This window comes from Limulus polyphemus, unplaced genomic scaffold (assembly GCF_000517525.1).
Source record: "Limulus polyphemus unplaced genomic scaffold, Limulus_polyphemus-2.1.2 Scaffold7745, whole genome shotgun sequence".
Lineage (NCBI taxonomy): Eukaryota > Metazoa > Arthropoda > Merostomata > Xiphosura > Limulidae > Limulus > Limulus polyphemus.
The window spans coordinates 12,059-24,541 of NW_013673355.1; the positions used below are offsets into that span (position 1 = coordinate 12,059).

Genomic DNA, 12,483 nt, shown 5'->3' on the forward strand with positions numbered 1-12,483 from the left:
ATTCATCCAGGCAAACGATGGATATACCCGATATTGACTTTTCGATGACTAATTATCAATGTGTGGGTCATGATTGACATTTTATAATGTGATTTGACAATTCAATAACGTTTTTGAGCTTTCACTGACAATACTTATTAAAGATAATTTTAAGCCTGAAAACTGTCCATATTTTGATGTCATGATATGTAAATTAAAAATTGTTATTTTACGGTGATAATGCATAATTTCATTTGATAAACACGTTTAGATTGAATGGTAATTTATAATCAGTCACAAGAACGTCGAATCTGAATCACTTGAAAAAAACACTGGGGTGCTTAACTTTTTTTCCAGGTGTATATATAGTTCACAGCCATACATAATTGAACTGTATTGCTTGTGAATGATCTGAAAAAATTGACTACACCTTAGGCTTTTCTCTTCTCTTTATTTACACAATGACTAGTGTTTCATCTAAAAGCAAATTCAAGGTCTTTGAGCATGGCACTATTATCAATGAGTTAATGACTCTTTAAAGTCTCCAATGTTGTTAGTCATTAATTTTTCTTTATTTTTTTGTTCCTCTGTTCCTTTTATCTTTAATGTTTTATTGATTATTGTCAGATATGGAGTACTTTGATGCTCATTCCAATGCCTGTCTTCCTTGTTTTCTCTTCCTAGATCGTCACCTTTGGCCTTTTATTGTGGTTTATTTTTGATTTAACCAGAATGCCAGCACAATCATAATCACATCTACTTCATATTATACACATCTGGCACATGCAAGTGATTGGTGTGATATTAGTGTGTAGAGGCACGAGTATGGTACACCTACATAATGTACTAGAAAGTATATGTGCTGGTGCTACTGCAAATCTAACAAAAGAGCAATGTACTTTTTTGGTCGAACTAGTGATTTGTTTTCGGTTTCTTTTTTTACTGCCAAAGGAATTATTAACACAATAAAAACTTCATTTTTTGGATACTTTTAATGTAAATCTATCTGCCCCTCTCAACTTTAGATTTTGCTGTCTTATCAAACACTAAAACTGTTAAGTTGCTTTATAAAACCAACATTAAGTCTTAAATGTACATTTAATCTTTAGTTTCTGCCAGAAAACCTTTTAATTGATCTTGTACAAAAAATATTTTCTTCAATCCTGTATTACCCTTAACAAAAATACACTAATTCAAGAGCATACAAACTTTCCAAGCTCATGGCACTTTTCTATGGTAAAAGTATAAATAAAGAACCAAAACAAAGGTGTGATCATACCCTGCTGACTTTTACTATTTTAAACAAACAACCCAAATGTAAAAAAAAAACAGATTTTAAATTATAAAAAAAAAGCATATTTGCACTGTTAATTTCATGAAACAAAAAAGGTTACATCAATTTAGGTTGCTGTTTTCTACTGAAACTATCATCAGACTATAAAAAACACTACTTGTATACAACTTATTCTCTAATAGTGAACACTTTCCAAAAGTAAATAAAAGAAAATGTTAACTAGTTTCATTACTGTTCAGTTCGGAAAATAAATTAAATCCAAATTAATAGCCAAATTACACTAAAATACACACTAATGAGCAAATAAAAGTCCATGTGCTCTGTTCTGTACATAAAATTCAGCGTATATCAATGTATAAAAAAGCTGCACAAAACTTAAAATGGTAGGTCCTTGAAAATAATGTGTATATAAGCACAAGAATACTGTTATCACAAAATCACATGAACACTATTTGCAGATAACTAGTCTTCATAACCTAATAATTAAATTATAAATATTAGTTTTGGTGATTACTTCAACAGAAAAAAACTTGTATAAAAATTGAGTAGCAATCACATATAGTATTTATGAAAAATTGGCACGCTTGCAATAGACAACTAGAGTACGAAGGAATTACTAAATACACCACTTGTACTTTTTAAAGGCATCATTGTGTAACATACAAAACTGTTTGGGATGCAAGTAAGTTTTTCATAAACCTTGAATACTTCTGCTCTAAAAGAATTGTATTATAACTGACATTTTTCTCCATTATGACTCAAACAACTATTCTCAGAGTACTAATAATGTAACAACATCTTCCTTGATGTTTTCTTTACATACACAACATAGAATGTCTACATTATGATTGCTACATAATGCCCCCCAGATGTTAGAAGATATCTAGTATTACTATTAGTACAAATACTTATCTAACCAAGTGATTGACATACAATAAGTACTGAAGACAAATATTGAACAATTCTACATCTGGAAGGTTTTACTGAAGAAGGATCCGAAATAATAGCACAGTTCATCACTAGATGGTAATTACAGCACAAATCTGCCTACAGTTTTAACAGGTTTTGATGGTTGCCATGACAAGGAAGATGATGTTAGGCAAACATTAACTTTTATACTTTCAAGTTTGTCTTCATAAATAATAAAGTTTCAAGTTGGAATGCCAGCTATGGTAGCAAGGGCATTTATGGACTTCCATTCAGAATTTGATGTTTGTTTGGTACAGGAAGACTATGTTCTACAGTGGATCCATATTTACCCTATCAAGAGGAATTGATGGAAGTTACACAACTTCTTTGTCAGTAGTATTCCCAGAACAGGTCAGCAATTAATAATAATAATAACACCATGGTTATCTTATTCTCAATACAGGCCATGGTTACCATGTCAACAAAGAAAAGATGCGAGTTACACAACTCCTTTGTCAGTGAAGTGGTAGTCCAAGATGTCATCTTCAACTTGGGAGAAAGAAAAGAAGTAAAACACAATGAGAGAAAAATAAAATCAACACATACATGTATACAAGTTTAATAGAAATATACCTTATGGAAAATCCTTTTTATGTATAACCACTTCAGTTGCTTAGTTTTTGTTCAAATAAATATAACTACCAAATGATTCTGAAAAATTAATATAAGGACATGATTTTCTCTACTTAGAAACAATTATTTTAATTTCTTAAACAAGTTATTAAATTGTTTTTCTTACGACTATCATAATCTTTCAAAGTGGTCATAGCAAAACACAATCACTTCATTCCAGCCAATTGATATTGATATAAAAATAAAACAGATGTTTTAATTTAACCATTTTGGCACAGACGATGACTAAAGTCAACACATAAAAATAGCATGTTTGGTGACATTTATCGACATAATGATCCCTTGCCTGTGTGGCTAAATTATATTGTGTCATTTGGTTTTGTAATACCAAATAGCCCTCTAGCAAATGAAAATAAATGTTTTGGAAATCCCCAATGTGGTTTTATTTGAAAAATAATGCCATTTATCACTAGTAATCTTGAAGAATCCAATGTGGTGTGCTTGCAGATACTACAACCTTTCCACCTGTAGAATATTTTCAAGTTGTTTTCATTTTCTCAGATGAAGCTTTCCAACTTATTTCTTAAGAAACAAAAAAAAAGGTATGCTGATCAGGTTATAAACAATCCTATGGACCTTGCACCCAAGTCTCATTTCCACAAATGGGTTGATACAAACACATCTGAACTAAAAGCTTATGTAGCATTGCAGATAACAATGGGACTGTGGTAGAAAAATGAACATTAGGGAACTTTTTGACTCGCTTTCATTCTGTTCAGTGATGTCAAGAGATAAGATTTGAGCTAAAAACCTCCTTTCTCTATTTTACAGACAATAATGGGGTCAGCCTGGATTTGATCCTTTCTGGAAAATATGACCCCTTTTGGATATCTGTAACCCCCCCACTAAGCACTGCATTTGGTCCAAGTAAACATTTGTCTACTGACGAAAGTGTCATTCATAATGTCTGAAAAACATTTAGGTTCAAGAAGTTTTAATATAAAATGCTAAAAACCCTGTAACCCTTTTGTAATAGGTTTCATTTGAACAGATTTTCTTTATTCTAAGAGTTTGACTGTAGGTAATGTGAATGAGGTGACAACTTTTATAGTGAAGGTACATTGATTTCAGGAAAGTTCATTTAGGTAGGAGAGTAATTAAAGGTAAACTTGATTCTTTTGTGAAAGATGTTTTCACATGAGATAAGTTATTTAAGTGATTCAAAACTGGCTATCCAAACGAAAATTGTCATCTATTAATGTTTCCATGTATGAGGTTTTACAGGGCTTAGCTATAAAAGCTGGCTTTCAACATGATCCACAAAAATATTGGAATAATAGGGAGCCATTTTGGTACCAATTGCTGAACCATTAACTTATTATTATTAAAGCTTATTATTGAATTTGAAGTTGTTCAGAGTTAAAACAAGGCTGTCAAGATCAGTTACTATTTGGAGTTCTGATAGGTTAGAAAGGGTTAAGGTGGACTTTAGAGTTTTTAGTCCTTCATCAAGTGGAATGTTATTGTAAAGGGAAGAAACATCCATTGTGTAAAGAAGCCTATTAGGTGGGTAAGTGTCCATTGGTATTGACATCTTCTATGATAGTAACAAAAGGAGTAGTATTCTTTATGTAAGAAGGGAGGGTACAGGAAATACATTTTATGCATTGGTCAACAAAAGTGGACAGCTTTTCAGTAGCCATGTTTGTGTTAGAAATTATGGGTCAGCCAGGACTGTGTATTTTTAGTAAGAGATAAAATTTACCTGGACAAACTTGTCTGGGTATCAAATAGTGGAAAGTTTCATTGTTATTTTATTGTTTTAGAGGAGTTCTTTAAGTTTATCACTTATGGTCTTAATAAACTGAGTCCTGTGAGAGTTTCTTATAGAAATTAGCATCTTTTAGTTGGTGATTAGTTTCAGCAATATATTCATCTTTGTTAAGAATAACAATAGCACCACCCTAATCTGTTGGCTTTATTTTGATATTGTTGTTCAATTTCAGATTGTTCTTTCATTTTGATTATGGTTATTATAACACTGTTTGGATGATTTTAAAGTTTGTATCATGTCATTTTCCACTGCTTTAATATAATTCTCTGAATGTGGTTCTCTATTTGGTGGAGGTGTCCATGAAGACTTTTCTTTGAAATTTAGTAGGATGGAGTTTGTTGTAAAAAATTCATGAAGTCTCAGTTTTCGAGATAATTCATGCAGGTCAGAAAGAAGTTTGGTTTCATTAACAACATTATTGCTTGGGCAGAAGTTGAGACCTTTACTAAAAGAGACTGATTTCTGCTTCTAAGAAAGTTATGTCTGAAAGATTAATAATGTTAGAGGTATTTGGGAGTGTACATCGTTACCTGTGCAATTTATGAGGTCACTATTACTTTTAACAGATTTGTTAGTTTGAGAAAGCTTATTTGTTTTAAAGAATGAAGTGTTTTTAGGGATTTTATGTTATTTTTTGTGAAAGTATCATCAGATTCTAGGGCCATGTATCTTTCAGGCAGTATATGCCATCTAAACCCACATGTTGGGGAATAAACCAATGTGCCTTAGGTGATAGCAAATCTGGCTATGCTTTGAAATATATTACTTATTGAGGTAAAAGGACTTATCACACCACTCGAGAGGGGTTTTCTGTGACTGAGTTTATTTGCTTAGAATTACTGTAGGAATATGAACACAGCTGGGCAATAGTGTATAATGATAATTTCTACTCATCATTAAAGTTATTTGCTGAACTAAAAAGGCTTGGCATTGGGGTATGTAGTACTGTGAAACCTGGATGCTACCAGTGATTCATCCAGAGCATCAACATTTGGTAAAAGGTGATGATCCAGTGTTTATATGAAAAGGAAACCTTGTTACCTGTGCCTGGAAAGACACAAAATGGGTCCAATATTTGTCCATTGTACACACTAATAATACAGTTGATAAATAGATTCAGGCTAGAACTGAAGAGGACAGCCACAGGAAAATTGGTAAGCCTGTAATAGCTGAAATATAGAACCAGGGTGGCGTACATGCTGAATAAAAAAAAACTTGGAACTTTTGAATTTCCTCATAAGGCCTCAAAGTGAAATGATACCATATACCACACAATACAAGAAGTAAACCTGGCAAACAATTACATTCTGTATAGTGATGATCATGGAGAAAGGAGAAAATTTCACGAGCAAGTGATTCAGGGATTACTGCATGGTTTTCAAAAAAGCAATAAACATTCAGGACAACAATCATGTCTTGATCTTCCAGCTAGACTCATAAAGAGGCATTCTGTTGCCCAGTTTGATGATTAAAGTACAAACCAGACAGTGTAGTCTGTAGAGATCAGTCCAGAAAATGCAAACAAACAAACTTCAATTAAATGTAAACAATGAACTGTATCACTTCTATAATGACTACAAGCAGCAGTTCAAAGACATCAGAAGAACAATACAGATCAATAAGCAGACAGTACAAAAAGTGGAATTAACAGTAGAATATATCATTGAATGTCAATTAAAGTTAATATTTTATCATTTCAAACTATTCACTTGATTGTGTGAAGATTTTGTAATGATATCTTGTGTAGTTTTCTATAAATACTTTTCAAATATGCAAGGTAGTTTTTCATCTTTATGGAAAATATATTCAGTACCACACTTAACTAGCTTTTCACGAGTTCAACTTGTTGACAAACTATTATTAATGCCACTCCTAACATAACATAAATACATGTATTCTTCCTTCAGATCACAAGCAAAAGAAAATTGATTTTTTCCCCATACTCTTGAAAGTTTGTTGTCATTCTGAACTTGAAAACATACATATAGCTTTTTCTAATTTTTTTAGAATTAAGTTCAGAATAACTTGTTTTAAACTAATGCTGGCTGTATTAGCTACTACACAAGACCAATATACCTATTCTAGATTGATCACAGTTTTCAAAGTTACCAAGTTTTGTTTTAGTAGCTTACTCTTAATGATGATTTGAATGGTTATTTGTTGTTAAGCACAAAGTGACAGAATGGGCTATTATTATTGTGGGTACTGAAACCCAATTAGCATTACAAGCATTTAAGTTTACTTACCAGTGAGCCACTGGGAAGCTTGAATGTATATAATTAATGTTATTTTCTTTAAGGTGACTAATTATTTCAGCTGAAGCTAGCCCAGACGTTCATTGTGGTTAAAGTATCAGAAATAAGTCATTTGTTAGCAGATAAAAATACCTCTTCACATGTTATCCTCATCTCTCAAATGAAGTATCTTACATCTACCATTAGTTTTTTATTCTGATTTAAGAAAAACTGCAGGAAACCTATCATTCAACATGTAATCATAAAAATTTGTTTTTTACAAAGGCAACATTTTTTTTTCAAATGTGGTAAACTCCATTTCTTAAAATACTCTTCATATTTTATATATACCTACAAAATTTTAATAAAAACTTTTAATGTCTAGTTTAAAAGATAAAAAACATTAAATAAAAGTAGTTTACACATCTAACAAAAACTGTCAACCACACTTAACAACGAACAACTCAAACCATTTACAGAAACAGCTCTTTATACAAAACATTCACAAAGAATGACCATAGATCTAATACCACTCAGCTCTGGTGGAATAGCTTCAAGACGAGTCATGTCTTGAGAAGTCTGTGTATTGTAACTATGTTCACTTCCACTGCTTCCAGCTCCTTTTTCAACACCCAAATCCCCATGATAGCCACCACTCTGCAAACTTGGTTCTTCTATTTCACTAGCCCCTGGACTTGTTAATTTGCTTTCATTGTCTTTCTTAGCTTCTCCACTATTGCTGCTGCCACCTTGAAAAAAAAAACAATCAGTATTTCAAGTTTCTATCCTTAAAATCACTCTCATAAGATAAAATACACATTACCCCAATTATTACTGTAATTTTCAAATTATAAAAACAGCACATATAAGCCACACATTCTACAAGTCAACATTACGAAAACAACAACAAGAACTATATAAACCACAGCTGTACCATAGGTATTTTTGAGTTACCAGTAGGCTTACATGAAAATATTTCACACATATTCTACATGCTTTTTTTTTCCCATAGTAGTTATTTCTTTCTAAGAAAAACATAATAAAATACAAAAATAAAAAGATATTGTGATTTTATTGTTTCTTATTGTATTATTTTCCAACAGTTTTTTAGCAACAACGGAAGACAACAATAAATGTGCGTGCTTCAATCATTTATTAAAGTATTCTAACTAATATAAAAAACTTGGTTTCTATAATATGTTCTGTCTAAATTACAATCTCCAAAAACCCATCGAAGTCAGATTCTTCAGAATCTGACTAAAAGCTCCAGCAGTTCATTCTTAAGACATTCTTACACACACATATATATAGGCCTGTTGGGTGGAGCAACATCCCTCAGAGAATTACAAAATTTAATGTAAGTTACTCACCGTAATATAGATATTACTCGGACAAAATTTGTTTATGGAGCCATAAACTGTCATATCCTCTCTTTCACAAACTGCCCATAGCTCTCTCTGATTTTTATGCTATATCATTTATAACCAATAGAAAGCTTATGTTTTGATCTATCAAATGACGTATTATATTACCATATTTTCTGTACAAGGAATTGTCTAGTTGCCTCGAGTTTTAAACTTCTTTCTCATGAGAATCACCTTGACACACTTAGCTGAATTGTTAAAGGCTCTTATCATATAGTTAGAACGTCAGAAAAATGATGATATTTATAGGACACTGTTTTTTGTGTGCAAACTTTTCATGTAATTTAACTGAAAAGTTATCAATAGCATAAAATTTGTAGAACTTCTGAAAAACAAATTCATGTATAAGCTGCACTCGTGGTTTATAACTTGAAAATTATGGTCCAACAGAATCAATATCAGAATACTTAATCATTCATGTTAGTATTCTCCGAAAATTCTAGAGAAATATTAAAATATTACGGTAGTTGTTATTGACAGCATTCTAACAAATTGTAGAAAATAAATAATTAAAGCAATATTTAACCACCTTGCCACAAGATAACATTCCATTATATATTTTCCAATTGAAGTAGCCCAGACTGTAGTGCTGTGGAAATACAAATGTATTCTATCCCTTATAATCTCTGTTGTGATTAACCTAACCCATGCTCCAGAATAAGTTGTAAAGCCAAATGTTATGATTTTCCTACACTGAAAATGTATTTCTGACAAGTATCTACTTCTGCTCATATACATAGCTATTCTCATTCAGTGCTGCCCTCTATTTGCAAAATTGTTTCAGAGGCCACGAGCCTTTCACTCTTACACACCCTCGATTCACATGGTTTAACCGATTCTCGGATGCAAACTATCATGCAACAAACCTCCACCAATAGTAGTGTCAAACACCCACATGACTTGTGATTCCCTCTATGCTATTCTATCTATCTATTGCCTTGAGTTTAGGCAGAAATGTAAGCACCAGTTGACAGTGGGGAGGAAGAGTGGGAAGTGTGAGTGGAAGCAAGTACCTGTCAGAAATACATTTTCAGTGTGAGAAAATTATAACTTCTGACAAGGTACCTCACCTCCGCTCACTTACATAGCTAGAATCCCACATTGAATAGATGGAGGAACCAGTGCAAGGGAGAAAGTAGAAGCATCCTTCGAAAGTGTCCAAAGGACACCCAAGTGAGGGAACCCTCTAAGAAGGGGATTATACGTAGTAGATCGCACCACTTATGTACCAGGTACACTTTTCACCAAGATGTGGAAAAAGAGTGACAGATTAGAGTGGAAAATTGTGAGGAACACATCCTAATGGGAGAGAAAATGGTTGGACAGTGACCCTAACCACAATATGTTATAATTTCAATCTCCTTGATGAAAAGAATGTGCCCCAAGGTGTAGAGCGGCTAGGGCATGGCAGACCATACACAGCAAGCCAACCGCATCCAAACTCATCATCGGGAACTGACATTCATGCAGGAGTAGGAAATAGGATCATACTATCTTCACCTCCAGCTCAGCCGATTGGAGGAAGAAATCCCACTCCTGATCTGTGAACAGGGCACATGTGAGCAGAGTGAAATAACACACACACACATATATATATATATATATATATCTCACTCAAATGAAACTCACTGGAACCACCTGAATGCAGTAATGTCCTCGGCATAAAGACATCGAGGGGTAGTGCAAGAGGAAGAAGCAAAACAACTAACAAGTGCACCCACAAAACCAGGGCAGTGCACCTGAGGCAAAAGGAGTGAGGTACCAGGCACCCTCCAAACACATGTGTGAGGACTTATGTTGATTGGTTCAGCTTTGAATCCATAACTCAACCGCCAAGAACCGACTTCCATGAGGGTGTAGGATGAGGGACCCCAATCATTATGACAGTGCACTCCAAAGCTACATCTCTTCGGATAAACCCATGCAGAGATTGAGCATCCATTTGAAGGACATCTTGTCATCTACACCAGCAGAACACAACCACCCTACTCTCAACTGAATGGAGTCTTTATTGTTTATATTGTATATCTCTCATTCAGGAGGATACCTCCATGGTCCACCACCCTAGCAGCTTGGAACTGGAAAGTAGTAAGGACTCTTACTTCATTAGAAGAAATGAGAGGGGGGATACAGTGGAGAGTCCAGAGGAACATTCACACTGGAGACAGTGCAATGGATGTCCAGGAAACTCTATTTTGAAAAGCAGCAAAACCTGATTTATTCAATCTCAGGAATGGGCAGTAATCCCCTTCTGCTTTACCCATGAAGTCCATGGGGTAGTAAGATCCAGAACGGGCATATTTATGAAGCAAAGATATTGTGAGGAATAACCTATGAGGAATCTTGTGGAACACTCAATCTTTAGTTTATGTGATTGTAATGAACAGTTTGCATTTTGTGAACATGGAAATTATGAAAGTGAAGTCAACATGGCCTTATAGTGCGGGTTTTAGTACAATTCTAAGTGATTGACGTATACTTGGACATGCACCACTTGCCACAGAGCGGGATCCTGGTTAAAACATGGGACAGGCCTCTGAAAACAAGGAATAAAAGGCCAATCCAATCACAAGCCAAACCCAATGGGTAAGGGAGGAAGGGAAAAAAAATCACGAACAGAGAAGTGGTGCAGGGGAATTAAGCTGCAGAAAAGAAGAAGCCTTGAAAGCAATGAAGCAACCTAGAGCATGTATGGGACAGAGAAGGTCATCTGAATCTAACTGACAATAAAAGTGGAATATGGCAAAAACTGAAAATGACAAAAAAAAATATTCCAAATAAGCCTCCAAAGTGTTGGTTAGTAAAATCGATCCAGAACAAAAAGGACATATTAAGTCAAAACACCCAAGGAAAACCAGACCTGACTCAGAGTGACATGGATGATCAAAATCACCTTGGGAAGAAGACTCAGGGAATGAAAAAAGTTATAATATTCAGGTACTGAAAATGTATTTCTGATAGGTACTTATATTAACTCACATAAATAGGTATTCTCATTCAGAGCTGCCCTCTATATGCAAAAAAAAAGTTTAAGCATGCCACAAGCCTTTCATCTCCTCTCCATTGGAAATGACTGATTCCGATGCATCTCTCATGATACACGTGTCTCCCTCTTTTCAATTCTACTAAACTATCACTTCGAATTTTGTCAGAAGATGGAAGCACCAGTTTTCAGTGAAGGTAAGTACCTATTGGAAATACATTTTCAGTATGGGAAAATTATAACTTTCGATACAGTACGTTATCTCTTCTCACATAAACAGGTAGAATCCCACACTAGGATAAAAGGACCAGTGTGAGGGAAGAAAGAAGTATCCTTTGAAAGTGTCCAAAGGACATTCCCTAAGAGGAGACAGTTAGATTCTAAGATCTGATGTGGGGGACAGCACCACTTCTGAACCAGGTATACACTTCACCCATCCTAGAAAGATTTCGTACATATGGGCAGGAAATACAGGAGCATATCCAAGTGGGAGAGAACTAAGGTCAGAACCATATAATATCTATGCAACTCTATCCCAAAAATTATAAAAGTGGGTAAAATTAAAAGGTGTAGAGTGGATAGGACATGACAAACCATACACGGCAAGTCAACTACACCCAAAACCCATGCCACCGGGAACCGACATTCATGCGGGGGTAGGATGAAGATCATACTGTTGGTAAGTCAACTACAATCCAAAACCCAGTTACCGGGTACAGACATCCATGTGGGGGTAGGAAAAAGGATCATACCTCCAGCAAGTTGACTACAATCCAAAACCCAGGCCACCGGGAACCAACATTCATGTGGGGGTAGGAAAAATGATCATACCAGTGGCAAGTCAACTATAATCCACAACCCAGCCATCTATTGGGGGTTGGACAGAGGATATTCTCCTCTTCACCTCAAGCTCATGAGGCCAGAGGGAATCATAAACCCCCAGACCAATGAACTGGACACTTTTAATATAAGAAATTGATAGATCGATCCAGGAACCTGACATCTAGTATCAAAAAGATGTTTGCATAATGTAAACCATCTCCCTCAAAAGTGAAATTGATTGGAACTGCCTCAAGCACAGTAACATCCTCAGAATAATAAACATCAAGGGATAGCAGAAGGGGAAGAACTGTAATAATTTACAGTAATTTCATAATGACTCATAACACAGATGGAGTAACAAGAGTATAATT

The 12,483-nt window shown here is 34.5% G+C and overlaps 1 protein-coding gene across 1 annotated transcript in view; it reads right to left on the reverse strand.

Annotated features, from left to right (window-relative positions):
- Window positions 1–952: 952 nt before the first annotated feature.
- LOC106474836 (segment polarity protein dishevelled homolog DVL-1-like) overlaps window positions 953–12,483 on the reverse strand; it is a 19,903-nt gene continuing 8,372 nt past the window's right edge. The window contains exons 3-4 of the mRNA XM_013935530.2: window positions 7,414–7,632; window positions 953–2,731 (exon numbers count right to left, since the gene is read on the reverse strand). Of these exons, the coding sequence (XP_013790984.2) occupies window positions 2,682–2,731; window positions 7,414–7,632 (269 nt within the window). The 3' untranslated portion in view covers window positions 953–2,681. The remainder of the gene's footprint in view (window positions 2,732–7,413; window positions 7,633–12,483) is intronic.